Below are 20,603 nucleotides of genomic sequence, written 5' to 3' on the forward strand. Positions count from 1 at the left end.
CCAGTGATCTCTAAGCTAGATAAACCAGTGATCTCTAAGCTAGATAAACCAGTGATCTCTAAGCTAGATAAACCAGTGATCTCTAAGCTAGATAAGCCAGTGATCTCTAAGCTAGATAAACCAGTGAGCTCTAAGCTAGATAAACCAGTGAGCTCTAAGCTAGATAAACCAGTGAGCTCTAAGTTTTGAGAAACTCTGTCTCAAAATGTAAGGTGGAAGATATTCAAAGCAAGACACCTAGAATTAACCTTAGGCCTCCGCTCACATGTGCACACATATGCATGTGCAAATGCACACATATGCAATCATGCACACAGCCCATCACACACACACACACACACAGAAGAATTTAAGAAGGTTTAATCATGATCTATTGATTTAATTATTTTATATTATTGCTTTTACTTATCCTTTCCTGGGTTCAGCACCTCACTCCCGACTTCTTTTTAAATTTACTTACGTGACTATGTTAACCTTATGTGGGTTTTAATGTCTTTTAACCCATTTTGCCCCAGGTACAAGTACGTATGGATATGGGTTCATGGCATGCTCTCTGCTCAGTACTTTTTCTTATGGCTTATAGGATGTTTGATTTTGATGATTAGATCTTGTTCATTCCTATGCAGTACCATGTTCACCAAACAGTTAGTTCAGTGTGCCTCCACACCAGAGCTTCCATTTCTGCTGCTGCTGCTTCAGTGTAGTGGTCAAACAGGGACCCTTTCTTCTTGGCATTTCCTGTACCCTATCCCTTATCTGCTCTTCTTGTCCCTCTCTAGTGTGCTTGGATCTGTTTTCCTTATCACTCTTGCCCTGGACTGTCTCTTTTTCATTCAGTTTCTGTGCCTTTTTTTTTTTTTTTTTTTTCAGAGAGCACTGGAGGGTATGCTCCTTTCCCATAAACACTGATGCTCTGAGGTTGACTTGGTTTTGGTTCTAAAAGATGTCAATAACATGGGAATCACAAGGCTGTTGGTCTATCTCCACCCACTTTTGTTTGTTTGTTTCTGTTTTGAAGCATGATCTCCTATATCCTAGGCTGGCTTCCACCTGCCTATGGAGCTGCAGATGGCCTTGAACTCTTCCTGATCTCGAGTTCTGGGATTATAGACATGTACCACCATCCCAGCCTTTCAGTCTTGTTATTTAAGGGCTGTGGATTACCTAGTTCCTTAAAATAAATGTTGTGTTATGATATGCTGCTTTTCAAAATTTTATTTTCCGTACATGTGTGGTTGTCTGTATTATGTGTGCAGGTGCCTGTGGATGCCAGAAGAGAGTTCCATTCCCCTGGAATTGCAGTAACATGGGGTTGTAGCCACCAAATTTGGGTTCTGAGAACCAAACACAGATCCTCAAAAGAGTAACAAGTACTCTTAACTGCAAAACTCTCTCTGTCACAGGATTTTATTTTTTAAGTCTAGGTGTTCTGTTTTGTTCCTGTGACACTTCACAGAAATTCAGATATTCAGTGGACCCATTTGTTATCCTTCCAGAAGACATTTATCACTTTTACTATTCTTTTACTTATAACTTATTGATTCTTTCTGACTTGTTTGATTAATATTCACTTTAATTTTTATTATTGCTTTTTGCTGCCTTTGCCTTTTCTTGGGTAATATATTTTCAGAGTAAATTATTGAGTTGAATGTTTGAAAGGTTAATATAAATCTTTATTACTTTACTAGATATGTATCCAAAACTACAGTTTTCTTGCTTAAAATTCCGCTAATCAGTACTGTCTCATGAATATCAATTAATAATATCTTAAATCATAGATAGCAGAGAGTTGAAGCTGACTCTTTCAAAGTATCAAGCCTGGTTGAGCAAGAAAAATAAAAGCAAAGTCATAATGTATAAGAAGCAATGATGACTGGCTTTATTGTTTACCTCACAGACTTAAAATAATTTTATGCTCATAAACTTAACAGCTCACATGAATAAAATTTTTCCTCAAATAAAAGATCAAAAGATCGGTTAGTTGTCTACCTTGAGCTTGATATATTATGCCAGTTACTTTCCAATTGTAGATATTTACTATTTCCATTGTTTTTATTCACAAAGAATTGTTTGAAATGAATTTTCAATATATATATATTCTTTCCTTTTTGAAATTGGTATTCATGTTACTGTTTTTTCATACAATATATTTTGATCATATTCATTTTTCTACCCCAATTCCTTTCAAATATTCCCCACCTATCTACCCATACAATGCACAATCTGTTTCTCTCAACAACAATAAAAAACACCTCAAAGTGTAAAACAAATGAACCAACCAACCAACCAACCAACCAACTAACCAATTAACCAACCAACCAACCAACCAACCAACCAACTAACCAACAAAATAAGTTAATAAAATGAAGGCCAACACACACACACACACACACACACACACACACACACACACACTTGATGTTGACCAACTACTCAGAGTCCTGGAGCCTGCCCTGGAGTGTGGTTGATATATCTATCCAGAGATTCTCCACTGAAGAAAACTGATTTTTCACAGTCAATTCTAAGTAACTCTAGTTAGGTGTAGGACATTGTGTCTGTTTCTGTCTGGTTTGAACTTGTACAGGTTGTGTGTGTGTGTGCGAGCGCGCGTGCATGTGCCCATGTACATAATATGGATTTTGGTATGTATTTATAATTTATGAGAAACCAAATATTCAAGTTGAATAAATTATTCTTCTCTTCTTGAATAGTAATGTTTTTCTCTAGTTATTAAATGAAGAATTGTGTCAATGCCTGTTATATGCAAATTTCAAATTTTCCATGTATTAATTGATTTTTTGTGCCTTCATCTATGCTAAGATATTATATGTGTGTGTGTATATGTATATGATGTATATGTATATGTATATATGTATATATATATATTAAGCTTTACTTGAAATTTAATTCTAATGGATAAGAATTAGTATTTTCTTTTTAAGTAAGAAATATGCGAATAATAAAATCTAGGTTGTTTGCTATCATGAACAATGCATGTTTTACAATTGTCATTAGAACTCTGAATGGCACAGCTGTAGGGTTCAAATATTTTCAGAACATTTTGACATCTTTGTAAATGTCCCTAGACAATAAAACAAGCTTTCTAAACTATGCTGAAAAACAAAACAAAACAAATAAATCAAAAAACCCATAAAACCCCTTATCTTTCTGCTCTTTGTAAAGGATGAGGTTTTCACAATTTGTCATAGCAAATTTTAACTTGTCCCAAATCTTACTGCAAAACCTAAGAGCCAACTATAGTGTTTATTCTACATGTGTAACAAGTGATTAAAATAAAAACCTTGAAACACTCAGAAGGATCTACAGATTTTCTTATGCATCAAAACTGTCATGATCATACAGATACACCTTGCATTTACTGATCTCACCAAATCAAGACTCCATCATAGTTTTCAATAAATCAGAAGATTAATTAAATCAATCAAGTAACCTGGCAACAGCCATATTAGGGAATGCTTGATATCTCTGTTGCAATGAAGAGGCCCAAAGAACCAATGGTCACTTTACTCTTGGGATCAATTGATTTCAGAATGAAAGGACTGGTATTTACTTCAGAAGGAAACTCCACAAGTAACTAACTTAATGACTAATTTTTTTATTTGAAGTGTTAACAATAAATCTATTTCTTATATGGAAAATCTGGATAGCTGTATGTTTTCTTTTATTTCGAAGGAATTCACAGATCAGTAAGAAATGAGAAAGTGGGCACATGAACATCTGACCATGAAACAGAACCATGGTCTGATGAATAGGCCTTGATGAGCATCGCTTCTGCAGGGAAGGCATGGTGCAATTATTGTAATGAGGCACTCTATTGAATGGCTCCCACATAAAACATAGTAATTGGAAATAAGCAATTACTTAAAATTACATAGGTGGAAGGTGGTGCCTCATTTGACTAGATTTGAATTTATCATGCACCCATGAGCTGCAAATTAATATTGGAGCTAGTGTGACAGATCCTGTGTATAGTGAGAGGTTTCTCTAAAGCAAAGTTTTTATGGAGTTGACATTATGCTTAGAAAGAGAGAATTCTAAAAGGTGACTAATGTAGGTGTCTGTAAGACTAAAATAGTCATGTTACAATGCATGTAAAGGTGAATTCCATTATAATGTCACATTATGAAGCTTTGGGATGAGTCTTAGAATGTGGAAAGGGAGAGGTCAAGGAATTTGGTCTTAGTTATTTTCATATCACAAAAGTTAAAATATGTATTTCTCTCTCACACACACATAGACACATATACACACACACAGACAGAGACAGAGAGACAAAGAGACACAGAGAGAGTCACAGAGAGACAGAGACAGAGAGACACAGAGAGAGTCACAGAGAGAGACACAGAGATACAGAGAAAGACAGATCAAAGAGTCACTCTTCCCTAGGACTTTAGGATGTTCCATGTAAGTTGGTTCCCATTCTGTGTAAAACTTTTATTTTTTGTGAGTTTCCTGTAAGTTGTAAAAGATAGGACAGTAGATTCTACATCTACATTCAATGTGAATAGCTGCTGTTTGAAATGCATTTGCATGTGGGTTTTGTCTTTGAGTTTGTTTATATAATGGATTATGTTGATGGATTTCCATATATTAAACCATCCCTGCATCCCTGGAATGAAACCTACTTGGTCAGGATGGATGATTGCTTTAATGTGTTCTTGGATTTGGTTAGTAAGAATTTTATTGAGTATTTTTGCATTGATATTCATCAGGGAAATTGGTCTGAAGTTCTCTATCTTTGTTGGGTCTTTCTGTGGTTTAGGTATCAGAGTAATTGTGGCTTCATAGAATGAATTGGGTAGAGTACCTTCTGCTTATATTTTGTGGAATAGTTTGTGAAGAACTGGGATTAGATCTTTGAAGGTCTGATAGAACTCTGCACTAAACCCATCTGGTCCTGCCTGGGCTTTTTTTAGTTGGGAGACTATTAATGACTGCTTCTATTTCTTTAGGGGATATAGGACTGTTTAGATCATTAACTTGATCCTGATTTAACTTTGTTACCTGGTATCTGTCTAGAAATTTGTCCATTTCATGCTGGTTTTCCANTTTTGTTGAGTATAGCCTTTTGTAGAAGGCTCTGATGGTGTTTTGGATTTCTTCAGGATCTGTTGTTATGTCTCCCTTTTCATTTCTGATTTTGTTAATTAGGATGCTGACCNTGTGCCCTCTAGTAAGTCTGGCTAAGGGTTTATCTATCTTGTTGATTTTCTCAAAGAACCAGCTCCTTGATTGGTTGATTCTTTGAATAGTTCTTCTTGTTTCCACTTGGTTGATTTCGCCCCTGAGTTTGATTATTTCTTGCCTTCTACTTCTCTTGGGTGAATTTGCTTCCTTTTGTTCTAGAGCTTTTAGGTGTGTTGTCAAGCTGCTAATGTGTGCTCTCTCTAGTTTCTTTTGGAGGCACTCAGAGCTATGAGTTTTCCTCTTAGAAATGCTTTCATTGTGTCCCGTAAGTTTGGGTATGTTGTGGCTTCATCTTCATTAAACTCTAAAACGTCTTTAATTTCTTTCTTTATTCCTTCCTTGACCAAGGTATCATTGAGAAGAGTGTTGTTCAGTTTCCACGTGAAGGTTGGCTTTCTATTATTTATTTTGTTATTGAAGATCAGCCTTAGTCCATGGTGATCTGATAGGATGCATGGGACAATTTCAATATTCTTATATCTGTTGAGGCCTGTTTTGTGACCAATTTTATGGTCAGTTTTGGAGAAGGTACCATGAGGTGCTGAGAAGAAGGTATATCCTTTTGTTTTAGGATAAAATTTCTGTAGATATATGTTAAATCCATTTGTTTCATAACTTCTGTTATATCCAGATGTTCCAACTGGTAAGAAGGACACATGCTCCACTATGTTCATAGCTATTAAGCCAGAAGCTGGAAAGAACCCAGATACCCCTCAACAGAGGAATGGATACAGAAAATGTGGTACATTTACACAATGGAGTACTACTCAGCTATTAAAAAGAATGAATGTATGGAATTCCTAGGCAAATGGATGGAACTGGAGAGCATCATCCTGAGTGAGGTAACCCAATCACAAAAGAACTCACATGATATGTACTCACTGATAAGTGGATATTAGCCCAGAAACTTAGAATACCCAAGATATAAGATACAATTTATAAAACACATGAAACTCAAGAAGAATGAAGACCAAAGTGTGGACACTTTGCCCCTTCTGCTTGTGGACGTTGTACATCGTGGTGCGCACTAGGCTCCGCACCACGATGTACAACGTCCACAAGCAGGCCTCCAATGGAGGAGCTAGAGAAAGTACCCAAGGAGCTAAAAGCATCTGTAATCCTATAGGTGGAACAACAATATGAACTAACCAGTACCCCCTGGAGCTCGTGTCTCTAGCTGCATATGTATCAGAAGATGGCCTAGTCAGTCATCAGTGGAAAGAGAGGCCCATTGGTCTTGCAAACTTTATATGCCTAAGTACAGGGGAATACCAGGGCCAAGAAATGGAAGTTGGGGGGAGGGAGTGGGGGGGAGGGCATGGGGGACTTTTGGGATAGCATTGGAAATGTAAATGAAGAAAATACCTAATAAAAAAAGGAGAAAAAAAAAAAGAAATGCATTTGCAGAATGAATTAACATCACACTAAAAGATTACTTTTGTTCTCTAAGCCTTCTTGGGTTTACATTTTCTTACATAATTAGTCTGTGAAACAACTATAAATTAGGTAAATATTATGAAGAACTGATTATTTGGAAGTGAGTCATGTCAATGGACTCATGAGGATATCTTACAAAGCTGGGAACTAAATGACTGGAAAGTTAATTGACTTCAATTTTATGACAGTGCTTTCATCACTCAAGCATGGCTGAAGGTCACCACAGGTTTGGCCAAATCAACACCTAATACCTTGTTTACACTATATAGCAGTGACTTGTTATGGAGAACATGAAGCAGCTTGACTCACTGAAAAAAGCATAAATGTTTAATACATGCTGAAAACTTGAAAACCACAAATACATACTGGATGGTGGAGGGGTGGAGAGACAGCAAAGGTGTTAAGAGTACTGGCATTTGCAAGTAAAACTGTTAAGGCAAAAGGGTGTATTGTGTGATGACACACTACAGCTTCCCTGGTGAGATTTTTTGTTTTTGTTTTTGAGGGCTGGGCCTGGAGGTTTCAAGAGCAAAGAACAGATATGGAGCAATAGGGAGATAGTGGGTTTTGGGGTACATGATGTGAAATTCACAAAGAATCAATAAAAAGTTCAAAAACAAAAAAACAAGGATGCTTTTCCCGAGGACCCAGGTTCAATCCCCTGCACCCTCATGGCATTTCACAACCATCTGTAACTCTAGTCCCAGGGATACAACTTCTTCTGGCCTCTATGAGGACTGCATACATATGTTCCAACAACATGTAGGCAGATAAAAACACTTATACACTTAAAGTAAAAACAAAACAAAGAACCCAAATATGTGCTAGAAAGTTTTGAACTGCAGATGTCAAGACAAAAATGACTCCACATCTATATCTGAGACTAGAGACACAGACGAGTGACTTTGATTCTATTCATATCATTTGTTTGGTAATTTAAATCCAGAGTCTAAGCAGTCCTGGGATCATAGGTTTTAACTGCATTTGAACTTCACATGAAATACCATGAATGTGACCAGTAGCCACTTATAAGTTGCAACCTGTAAGTAAAACTGCATTCAAAGGAGAAAAAGAAAAGAAGCTTGAAATATCAGGACAATACATATTTTAGCAGCAGCCTTACATGTTTGATGCCTGTTTTATATGTGACAGTGCCTTTTGATTATATCAATTCAGTACTCATTGTTCTAATTCCTCTGGACCCCTCTCTCCTTCTCCCAACTTTATGTTCCGTTCTTTTTTTTTTTTTTAATATACATAATGTACCAAGTTCAAGTAGTGCTGTTCATGTCCTCTTGGTATAGGGCTGCCCATGGAGCATGAGCAACCTATCAGCAGCCACATTTCTCAAAACAAACAAACAAACAAACAAACAAACAAACAAACACTAACTCTCCGCAAGTAGTGGACAACTGCCTGTAGCTTCTTTTTGAACTTTCATGAACATACATCCAAGGAATATAAACAGATTGCATATAACCTCCAAGTGAATAAATACAGTTTTTCAAGAATATTGGTTAGGAATCTTCTCTCTTACTAGTTGATGACAGTAAACCACTTTCCCACTGCCTGCACAGCACTCTTGGTATATAATGATCCTCAAAGCAGAGCTATTATATAGAAGAATGTGCACCCAAACACAGCCACCTCTTTGAACTTAACAATTTACAAAGAACAATAAAAATGAGAAAAAGGTGATTTGCTTTTTATATTGTATATCTTTTGTTTTTGTTTCATTATTATGTCTAAGTGGTCAATTCACTACCTACAGAGGCAAATTTAAGCTATCAGAGACCAGCATATGATCATTTTATTTGGTGTTGTGAATACCAGCCCTTGTCCTCTCTCCTAAACCACCCTGTCTGGTTTCCTTAAGATACAGCACATACACATACACTAACACATGGGTGTTAGCATCCTATTATCTCTTCCTTCTCTCCTGGAGATAGATCTTTAAATAGCTTTTTCTTTCTTTCTTTCTTTCTTTCTTTCTTTCTTTCTTTCTTTCTTTCTTTTTTTTTTTTTTTTAAGAGCTGCCAGGCTATTGCTTGGTAGAAATATTTCAGAAGATCAACATCCCTAAAGACCAAAGCAGCTTGCTCCCACCCCTCTGCCTCTATTATTGATTGAATGAACGAATGAATGAGTAACTGTTCACTCTGGAAATTATAGATCAGGTTGGATAACTTGTGACATATAGAGTTAGTAGAACAAATCATATGATAGTCTATAATCATGCAGAAAATTGCAGAAATGCTTCATGCCAATCAACAGACTGTCAAGAAAATATCTTCCAGAACCCTTTAATTCATTCCATGAGAAGAATGTAAGGGTAAGCAGTGGAGGCATCAGTGGCATTATCTACAGAACTCAAACTAAAAATAATATTAAAGACAGTGTATGAAGAAGGAAATAAGTCAGCAGATAACACATTGAGCTAAACTATACTGTCACACTGGAAAGTTAAGTCTGTTTTAATAAGGTCATTTGTTTTGATTCTGAGACCAGGTTCTACTACATGGCCTAAGCTGGTCTTTTTATTATTGGTTATTTTATTTATTTACATTTCAAACGTTATCCCTCCCTCCAAGTTTCCCCTCCACAAACCTCCTATCCCCTACCTCGACCCCACTGCATCTATGAGGGTGCTGCCCCACCCACCCACCCTCCCACTCCTGCTTCAGAGCCCTACCATTTCCCTATGCTGGATTATTGAGCATCCATAGAACCAAGGGGTTCCCCTCCCATTGATGCCAGATAAGGTAATCCTCTGTACATGTGCAGCTGGAGCCATGGGTCCTGCTAGGTATACACTTTGGTTGGTGGTTTAGTCCCTGGAAGCTTTGGGGAGGGGGGGTCTGGTTGGTTGATATTGGTGTTCTTCCTAGGAGTTTGCAAACCCCTTCAGCTCCTTCATTCCTTCCCCTAACTCCTCCATTGGGGTCCCCCATACTCAGTCTGATAGTTGGCTAGGCTAGTCTTGAATCCTCCTGCCGTAGCCTACTAAGTATGTGATTAGAGATGTGTTTCACTGTTAAGTCAATCTGTCTCAACTGCCAGCCCCTCTGCTGAGCCTGCTGTCAGAGTCTGGTTGGTCTTCAATCACCATTCTTATCTGGCTGAAAGGCTATTCTGGGCATGATGATATCCTTCTAACATATATGACCATATTGAAGTCTCCTAAGAAACATGGGAAAAGAGATTAACTCTGTGCTCCAGATAAGGACTGGAACTCAAGGTATTTAATACTCTCTGCGCTGCTCTTTTCAGCTCCAGGAAACACACAGCCTTTCTGTAGACCCCTATTTGTCAGAAGGCCCTTTCTCTCATTTTCAACTGTGCTGGAAAGAGAATGCAAGGGACCCTATCTGTTGCATGTTTGATTCCACAAAGGTCAGAAGACATTATATGTGGAATTACATACAGATGGTTGTGAGTCTCCATTGGGTACTGGGAACTGAAACGGGGGTCCTCTACCAGACAAGCACATGTTCTAGATGACTGATCTTTCTCTCTAGCTCTGCTTCTCAAAATAGCTTTTTAAATTAACTTCTTTGTGTTTCTTCCTAGTGTTATCAGTTTCTAAAGTGCATATCTTGCTTTCTTTTGAATTCCCATATCCAGAGAAATGGAAGATAAATAAACAGCAGGTGCTCCTCACATTTTTGTAGAATTACTGAATGAACATGGAAGACTTGTAGAAATGGAAAATATAAACAAAACATAAAAATTAAAGCTTATTATTATTTTAATTATTATTTTGTACTTGAGATATAGCTGTTGGGCTCTGCAAAGCTCACTTATATGTCTAGATCATGGCAGATTCTGACTCAGAGAGTGGCATACTAGCCAAGAGCAAGGTGACACAGACTGAAGAGATCATGGCAGCAGGTTGAGTGAACTGGTTATATCACTGGGTTGCTAGGAAGTCAAGTTCACATCTGTGTTATCAGGAACACTTTGCATAGGAAACTCAGGCTTCCATCTCAATAATATAAAGAAACATAAGTAGACACCTGCATGATTAAAATATTAATGATGGACCACTTTCCCTTCCCTTTCTGCTTCCAAGAAGTCCTCACCATGGAAACACACTTAACACTGAAGTTTCTGTGTCTCAGATTGCCGTGGACAAAGACTCTAAAACAGAGATGAGAAATCCTAAGTATTTATAAACAGCTCCAGAAACAGATGGAAGATGCTGCTGTACACAGTGGGTCTGGAAAGGAAGAAGTCTAATTTCCTATCACTAAAATAGAGCTAGTTACATGGTAACCTGATTAATTTTTTGTCAATATGGTATAAACCTAGATACACCTAAGAAGAAGGAACTTCAGTCGAAGAGTTGCTTCCATCAAATTGGCCTGTGAGCATGGCTGTGAGGCATTTTCTCGATTATAATCGACATAGGAGGCTCCTGCTCACTATGGATAGTGCCACTCTTGTGGGGTGTGAGCAAGAGTGGCACTATCCACAGCAATGTAAAAAAAGCTACCCAGAGGGAACAAGACAGTAAGCAGTTTTCTTCCCCAGTTGAAGTTCCCGTCTTGAGTTCCTACCCTTCTTGCTGGATTATAACCTATCAGATGAAATAAACCCCTTACTCCTCACTTTGTTTTCGGTAATGGTGTTTACCACAGCAACAGAAAACAAATTAGGACACATGGTAACACAGGTAGTGCTTATTCCTAGGATCAGATGATGGGACCTGGAGGTAGATATGCATTCCACTTCACAGCTTTAGCCCAGGTTAGAATAAATATCATGAGAGAACCCTCCCAACTATAGTTTTTCTGTGTAAGGTCTACCAGATGGAGATGAGATGAAGAGAAACACATGGCTATCTATAATGGTGTTTGTTTAACAGACAAGATGGGTCTTAATCAACTCTAGAGACTAGGGGATAACTGTCACCTTCAAAATCTTGGTCCAAGATAAATAATATGGATGGCACCCAGGGTTCAATGGCTCTGGTAAGCTAAAGAGCAGCCACACTCACAAAATGTTATGAAGAAAACAAGAAGTAACATTTTAAGCTCTGATAGTCTAAACTAAGTAGTAGATGGTGGAGCAGCTTTAGAGGAGTTGGGTGATGGAGACAGTGGTTCTTACTTTTTGATCAATGTATTTGTTGTCTTCAGCTGTGGGCTTCTTGGGGTTGTCACATGATGAGGAAGAAGTAGAGGGAAGGATTCTGAAGAGACAGCAGGTGTCCTGTTGCTGGCGGTCAATGAACTGCTTCATGAAGCTTTCCCTTTGTGAATGAAGCACACAGATCAGGGTTACTCAGGAAGTAGAATGGGAGGTGGCATTTCAGAGACAACGAAGCAGTGCAGAAGATCACAAAAATCAAGATGTGTCATACCAAGGGTGACGGTTGGATTTAATTATCAAATTATTTAACTTAGGGAAAAAGCTTCCTGAATCCTTGCAAACTCCTGTTTAAAGACATAATGCCCCTGAAATAGCTTAAAAGCAAGGGTATCCAATAATTGATGGTGTGGTTTGAATCCTACCGTGGTAATGAGATACTTTATTTTCCCCATACTACTTGAAAGAATTAATTCATCTTTTCAAACTTCTATTCATCATAAAAGTCCTTGAGAGATAATTTTACATTTAAAGACTCAAAAGGAAAAGACTTCATCTGATCACCAAAATATGAAAAATTTAAATAACATTAATGTAAGTAAACAAAGAAAGCAACTTAAAATCAGAAAAGGAAATGCTGTCATGTGCGACTTGGGTACAATTTGGTCACCAGTAGGCTGCATGCAAATGGTGGCCCCATAAGATTTCATTGTACACCCAGTAATGCAGTAAGCATCATCATCTGCATCAACATATCTGATGTTGACAAGACCATGAAAATTTCCAGAACATTCTCCAAGCATTAAGTGACATGATCCTCTTTTTCTATTGGAGTTTCAAGTGTTTGGCATTGCACCTATCTCATCCTTCCCTAATCCCTCACCAAGATGTTTAAAGATAAATAAGTGAATAAATGTAAAAAAATGGAAAAGTCTATATGATTTCATGATTGTACCTGGAGCCTTTTGGGTTATCATTGGAAGACTTTCCTCTAATTATTAAAAGCAGGAAGTTTCAAGCACCTTAAGAATGCATTTGTTTAGCAGGAAGGCAAAGCTAGTGCAAACTGAATCACTGTGGGTGTAAATGTTAAGGTTCTTTTAACCAGTGGAAGGCAGATTACACTGTGACCAGACGGCCATATAAGCCAACGCTGCTGTAACACAGACACCTCCCAGAGCTGGCTGCCTGATGTACTTAAAGTGCTCACATTGAAGTCTGCCCTCTTTCCCTCTGAGCAAAGTTCACTTTGTCTATGCCTAGGAGGTCTAAGGACTAAAAAGTCCACCTTGTCTATACCTAGGAGGTCTCATGACTGAAAAGTCTTAAGATAGAGGCAGGGACACAAGCTTGTGTCTCACTTGCTTCTTCTCTGAAGGGATGACTCATGGAAGTCAAAGGCTTTGTACCACAAAGGCAGGGAGAGAACAGGAGATAACAATTTCAAACACAACCCCAAACCTACCCACATGCCAGTCTGAAAGAAGCCTGAGGTAAGCTTAGATGGTAAGCCTCGTTGTGAAGAGATACAGTCAAAGAAACAATCTGATACCTGATCTTAGGAACTGTAAAATCTGAAGGAAGTTTTGAGATTTTCACCATTTGGGGTCTGTTTGGGAATTTTTCGAAGATTCTCAAGCGCAAAGGGAGTTTTTCTTTGGTGTCCGCGTTCGCTTCACTTTGCTTTAGCTAAAGGGTGGGGTGGGGGAGAAGAAAATAGAATCCCATTGTAATGAACAATTTCAGACTTAGGAGAATAACATGTAATTACACATATCGCCACTAGATGGGAGAAAAGACCCACCATGCATGCCACCCAGTGGTCCCTGAGATTGTTCACTGAGTCCTAAAATTGAGTACAGGGAAGGACAAAAGTTAAGAACAAACTAAACCAATTTAAAATAAAATTCAAAGGAAGGTTTTTTTGTTGTACTCTCAATGACAAGTCTCCTTTCACCCCACACACAACATCTTTAGCTTTTACTTACAATTAAACATTTGGATTTATTTTATGCACAGGCAGACTTGCTTATCTCCTTAGCTAACTGAAGGGGATGTATTTATATCTGCACAAATTTGATTTCGTATAAGTCAAGGTTTATCTGGAGCAGACGTGGAACTAAGAATCAATAACTGGCTTGAATCCAGTCCATGCTTTCTTATCTTCGTTCCTCCTTCCAATGCTGGCATTTCCTGTGACTTCTCTTCACTCCTTACTGCCTCTTAAGACGAACCACTCTGTGTGTTGCAGTGAATCTTTCTTCCCTGTTTCCTATCCCTCTCCAAACTATAACACTGGTCTTACTAACTCACAAATGGGTTAAGAGAGCATCAAAGCCTCTTGTGTAATGTGTTTTGTTTGTTTGTTTGTTTGTTTGTTTTTGTTGTTGTTGTTGTTTTTTCCTTTAAAATTACAAAGTTTAGATCAGGAAATTATCAGTCAGTAGAAGTCCAGAAAAATTTTGCTAATCAGAAGGGATGAGTGAGATGATGATGATGATGATGATGATAGTAAAGCTCTAGCATCCAAGGCCACAAAACAAAGAGCACAGAAATCTCCATGGCATGAGAGTAATCTGAAAAGTAACTCTGTACATCAATGAAAGCTTATGAAGAAGTAACTGACTTCTAATGGGCCACTGATATACAACTGGTGAAAATTTGCCAGTGGTAAGTAGGGTCCAGAAGGAAAGAAAAAGCTGCTGACTTATTAAGACCGACCAGAGAGCAAAGCAATCCGTGATAGCAGGCCAGAGACGGGTGAGATTGATAGTGTAGGTAGGCACTTGCTCAATTGCGTTTACTGACTCATTTGTTTAGATATTTGTGCAGTCACTTCTAGAACCAATCCAGGGAGCCAGAACCCGTGCAAAATTCTGAGGCTATAAAAATCAAAGGGCGCCTGCCTTTCCCCTCACCCAGCTCATATCACAACCCACTGGATAGCTGAATAAACAATTACCTAGAAAGATAATGTGACCAATTACCTAGAAAGATAAAGAAAGATAAACAGATGTGACCAGAGTGCTTGGGAACCCAAGGCAAGAAATAAGAAAAAAAATAAACCATGGTATTATTTCTCCTACCCTGACAGACCTCCCAGGCTGCAGTGTGTGATTCTCGTCGCTACTTCTTGAGGGCGGGGTCTAAGCTATGTGGACTGAATTGTGTTTTCTGCTAGTGTGAGACACAGTGGTAAAGTGTATGTCAGTCAGAGCACCTCATCAAAATGAGAATCCTGAGATCTCCCTAAAGCTATCTCCATCTGTTGACTCCTTTCATCCTCACCAGAACCTGACTGGACCTTCACAAGCCCTGTTAGGGTTCTCTACCTCCATGTTAGCTCCTTATCACCTATTCCTGCATTTTGTGGTTACAAAAATCTCAATCTTAAAACCTACCTGTTGTTACTCCAATTCAAAAAAAAATTAAATAAATAAAATAAAATAAAATAAAGAGGTCAAAACCTTGCATTTGGACTCAAAGTCTCATTTCCTTTCTCTCCACCTGTGTAGCTTTAGTTATCTGGGTGTTCACATCACATCCTCTTGAGACCCCCAACAAGCATGGCCCTTCATTCCTGCTGCATCCTGTTGCCCCATCTCTACTTCCTTAAACTTCATGAACTTCTTCTTGTTCTTGGGATTTTAGGTTCTCACATAGTTTTTCAGAGGATCTTTTTTTTTTTTTTTTTTTTTAGGAACTCACAGGATGTTGAGCTGGGACATAGAACGTGGCTGTTCATATGGATCAAGGCAGTGAGAAATCTTCAGTTTCTTGATGTTCGATCCAGTACATGTTTTTTTTTGCAACGAGAATGTTTACTTTGTGCATTCAGAGGATTTTTTTTTTTTTTTTTTTTTTTTTAGGAACTCACAGGATGTTGAGCTGGGACATAGAACGTGGCTGTTCATATGGATCAAGGCAGTGAGAAATCTTCAGTTTCTTGATGTTCGATCCAGTACATGTTTTAACAGTTTTCTAGGCTGCTGCAGCAGTTATCAAAAGACTGGTAGCTCTGTGAATCAGAAGCCATGAACCCTTCCAGCATCAATGAATTAATTTCTGAATCAAGGCTTCCTGTGAGCGATGAGGGCTCACTACATCTTAACTTCCTGTGATTCTCTGTAGGGTTGTGGCTCATTCTTCTACCCTTATTTGAATGTCAAATGCCTTCTTCTCAGTGTTTGTTCTGAATCTCCCTCTGTTTCTCCAATAAGGAATGTAAACATCAGATTCAGGTTGATCCCTGACACACCTCATCCAGAATGATTAGCCGTTTATTTCTGCAAAGGCCCAATATCCCAGGAAAGTCTTGTTCTGAAGCTCAGTAGGTTTGGGGGAAAATTGTTAAATGCACGATTCACATTATCATTGTAAGGAATTTTGTTTCACATAAGACATGTCAAGTATGAGGCCTGGGCGGCTGGGAAACTGGTGGGGTTTGTTTCTTCACATTCATCCTGTGTCCTGGGACAGTAGTTAACATGAAGTCAGAGGGAAAAAAAAAAAACTGTTACCAAGTAAATGACAATAAGTGGGTGATAGAGAGAGATCCCGCCACAGATTTTGTAGAAACAAAAGAAAGCCTGGTAGAGTGGACAGAAGTATAGACAGTATCTATGTGTTAATTGGGCAGCTAATTTTTCTTAGGTAGCGTGTAAGAACTCTCCATTTGCAAAATGGAATGAAGTTAGATTCTTGCAGCATTTAGCTGATCATGATGTTTGTCACTGAAAAGCTGATGAACGTTTGGACCATGTTTGTCAAGGACATGATGGTAATATATCAAATTATAGCTAACCAAGCCCTAGAATACAGTGATCAATACAGTAGACTAATACTATTTTGTAAAATCTCCTTGCTTTCACGTTTTTAAAATGGATCTTGTAGAATTCTAATTTGCATTAGGGTATATTAATATTCCCAAGAGCACTTAAGCTCCTTCAGGGCAGGATTCCACTTTTAAATTTCCTTTCATAGCACCTCCCAGAGAGTGAAAATAGAATATGGTCAGGAACAAATTGAAGCTCAGCAGGAGCTGGTCATTGAACCACAACACTACAAAGAGCAAAGCTCTTCTGAATAACTCAGAAGGTTCTCTGTGTTTTTGCAAATCTTCCTTTTGAATGGTGAGAATCAGGGATGCTCAGATATACAGTTGGGTCAAGAGAACAGAGAGAGTGGCAGCTCACAAAGAGGGCAGCGAGTTGCCTCCTATGAGCAGGAACAGCCCCTTTCCAGAAGTTCCATGAGTTCCTTCTTTTCCCATACACCTCCATGGGCCTGTTTTGGAAGGAGTGTGTATACCACAGCCATGCCTTCATCTCTATGGCAATGACATTTGTGCATCCAGACTACAGCCCACCCAAATGCCTATCAATAGAACAGAAAAACAAACTGTGGTCTATTTAGACACTTGAAATGCATTAGGTGCAGCCTAATAAAAATGTAGTCAGATTTTATATTGCAATATTGAGGGCAGGAAACCAGACATAACAAAAGAACATATATTGAAAGACAAGCTTGTAAGGTCAACAAATAGACAACATTATTCTATATTGCTAATTTCCAGTGAGATCAGTGTTCCAGGGGCAGGTTGAAAACAATGGCGAGACAGGTGTAAGGTTATAGGTTTCTAACATGAAGTTGTCTTGGTATGTTCAGTTTGGGTGTATTATGTTTGTAAACACCAGCAAATGGTCTTACCCTATGTTTATTTCAGTCCACTTAAAAGTGGACAATTGATACATTTAAACAAAGTCATATAACTCCTATTTCATCACCATCATAACTTTTATCATTCTGCCATCCCCAGAGCACAAGCCTGACCAAGACACAAACACAAGAAAAAAAAAAAAAAAAAAAAAAAGGAACAAGATCGGAAGTGGACCTGGTCATCTGGGGTGGGGCAGATCAAGGTCACCAAGATCAGATAAAAGCAACTTCATGGCATTTGAAACCACTCACAAAGATACTTAAAATTAGGTGAAATGATTATCTACCTCTCATCCTAACCTTTTATTCTCTCTCTCCCAGGCATATTTTCTAAAAGCAAATATTCTTTGATACAGATGAATGGCTACTATCAATAAAAGACCTAGGTATGAATTTATGATCATTAAACTATCCCCCCTCCAAAGCAAGTCTTTTAAAAATAAAGTAATTATAATTGTAAATGTTCATTAAAATGTAAAAGATCCAAAGTCTGGAGACAAAGGCAGTACAGAGGATGCTGAGACTCTCCTCTTCATGTTGAAGAATCTAATGTAAAGAATGGCACACAGGAGGGAGTTGATAATGGCTTCAACTGAACAAGAAGTCTGTCTGCACCCCACAGATCAGATGATAGCTCTGTGACAGGCTCACACAGGAAAGGGGGAAAAAGTGCATATGCAAAAGATAAATTACAATCAGAAAAAGAAATAAATTTCAAACCTTGAGCTTTTAAGAAACACACACACATCTAAGCTGTGCTCTTCTGCAGCTAAGCATCTGTCGTGCTGCGATATCACTGCTGGCATTGGGGAGCTGAAAGTATCTGCTTTTCCAGTCTTCTCAAGAGAGTTCAGGCATAATTGCGCTGCATGACACATACCCCGTTCTGCCTCATAGCTCCCATCTTCCCTGTTGCAGCCTGTGCTTTCTTCTGCTAAGATATTCAAACACTATTCAACCGAATTTCTTTTCAGAATGCTGTGACAAAACAGCTGAACTGGAGGTGTGTATTAATGTTAGTAGTAATTTTTTTGGCGTGATTTTTTTTCCTAAAAGAAAATAACTTAGAAAATATCTAGACTTGTAAAATATTCTCATTTCCAGATCAAATCTTTGCTTGTTGGGGATTGTGTCTGCATAGATGTGTGAGTTAGTGCAACTGAAGAGTAACTATTAGTTGTTCAGTAAAAGAAGAACTATCATACCATGTACACAGGAATGGAAAGGAATCCCTCCTCTTAGCTATGCGATTAAACTAAGGTTAATTCTCTGTGCATCTTTATCCAGTGATGGTAGTGGTGTTTGGTTTTTCTGCATCGACTCAGCAATTCAGAATGCAGAATCTTCATGAACCGCATGTCATTTTTCAAGGTGGCGTCTCTTACTAATTTGATTACACAACTTTTACAACCCAAACTAATAGACTCTGGGTTAAAACAGGTGGTGTAGTTGGATTAATAACTGAACCTGTAGGCTTTTAATGCTCTATGTGTTATCATAAATCCTTGATCTACAATGTGATGACTACAGGGAGGAACCTTTACTTTTGCAATTGTTATGCCAAGAAGCGTTAGTGAACCCCAAAAGGCCAGTCAGGAGCTGATCCAATGCACTCACACCAGGGACTTTATTCGAGCTAGCTTGGGTGCCGACAGGCAGGATAGTTTTGGTGTCGAAGAGTTCCAGACATCTATTGGATAAGGTTTTATAGAAAGCAGCAAGTGGGGGATGTGTGTTTCTAGCCTGTCAAGCATCTAATTAGAGAGCTACTATGGCCTTTAGCATAATTGGCTGGTGCTGGGAGTCAAACCATAAACTTAACTTCTGCTTCCCTCTGCATTGGTGGTTGTGAGGCAGAGGAAGACTTGTAACTTAAGGGTGCAGATTTGTTGTCGGGAGGGGTGTATATCTGGAAGCTGGAGTTAGACACAGGTCTTGTTGGGGAAAAAACTTGTAGATGTAGGTCTTGTTGGCAGGGGGTAACTTGGAAACTAATGCTAGGTAATGGTTTGTTAATTTACCTGAGTTCAAACATAGATCAGGTTCTCTAAAATGGAGTCTGAACTTAAAATATTTGGTCTCTCACTATAGGCAAAGGATAATGAATGCATACACAGAAGGCAGTGCAATACCATATATGCTACAAATGTTCACTTAAACTATTTTCTGCTAACTTCCTTACTTTCATAAAATCTTTAACAAATACAATACTCACAAAGTCAATCTGGGGTTTTGATTATATTGGTGAATAAATTCAAGCCATCCATACCAAATTGGAGGGCTTATTTCTCAGTTGATCTATGGCTACATTTCTGTATGACAGCTGTTACCCAAGAATGTTCACAATAATTTCAAAATATGAACTAATTAATTACATGTGGTATATTTTTAAAATTAATACGATTTTAATTTTTATTTATATGTATATGTGCCCATGCATATGGTTAACCTTACAGACCAGAAGGTGGCATTAGATTCCTTGGAGTTGGAGTTAAAGGTGTCTGTAAGCCACAAGTGTGCTGGAAGCTGAAATGGAGGGTCTCCTGCAAGAGTAGCAAGTGCTCTTAGCTGCTGAGCCATCTCTCTAGCTTCATTTACATGGCAACTGGCACCCTAAAATGCTCACAACAATTTCATAATGTGAACTAATTAATTGAATGTGATGGTTTGCTTTTCTATGTCGCCAGAGGTTCTGATTTGTCTCCATCTGTCTATACAGCATGCCTGGTAAGGAAGTTGGGAGGAGCTGGGTCACCAGGGACTAAAGTGTGGTTCTGTGCTTGCTGGTTTAAGAGCTCAGCAGAGCACTTAGGAAGAACTGTGGCATTGACACCACCTTACGACATCTCTGAAATGTGCATGAAATGTTTACTTTCATGCTCTTCACACTGAACTGCAAATCTTACAAGATTTAAATGTCCTTCAGAAGGTCGCTTTGAACAACCATGTATAAAGTATCTCCAGAAGCTTTTACAGGCTGGTAAGAGAAAAAAGGGACTTCAAAAGAGTAGACTTCCTTGTTATGTTGACTGCATAACTTGTTCTTAAATTATTGCTCATTAAAAACCCATAAATGCAATTACTTTTATGTTAGAGTGTTGCTGCTAAGTCAAGGTTTCTTTTTTTTTTAATAATTTATTTTTTTATTA

The 20,603-nt window shown here is 38.3% G+C and overlaps 1 protein-coding gene across 9 annotated transcripts in view; it reads right to left on the reverse strand.

Moving 5' to 3' along the window:
- The window catches only part of Nalcn (sodium leak channel, non-selective), a 317,664-nt gene that overhangs the window by 78,976 nt on the left and 218,085 nt on the right, over positions 1–20,603 (reverse strand). For all 9 annotated transcript variants that reach the window (XM_021181515.2, XM_029469212.1, XM_029469211.1 and 6 more), the window contains 2 exons: positions 13,289–13,425; positions 11,758–11,899 (listed from right to left, as the gene is read on the reverse strand). In XM_021181515.2, the coding sequence (XP_021037174.1) occupies positions 11,758–11,899; positions 13,289–13,425 (279 nt within the window). The remainder of the gene's footprint in view (positions 1–11,757; positions 11,900–13,288; positions 13,426–20,603) is intronic.

This window comes from Mus caroli, chromosome 14 (genome assembly GCF_900094665.2).
Source record: "Mus caroli chromosome 14, CAROLI_EIJ_v1.1, whole genome shotgun sequence".
Taxonomy (NCBI): Eukaryota; Metazoa; Chordata; class Mammalia; order Rodentia; family Muridae; genus Mus; species Mus caroli.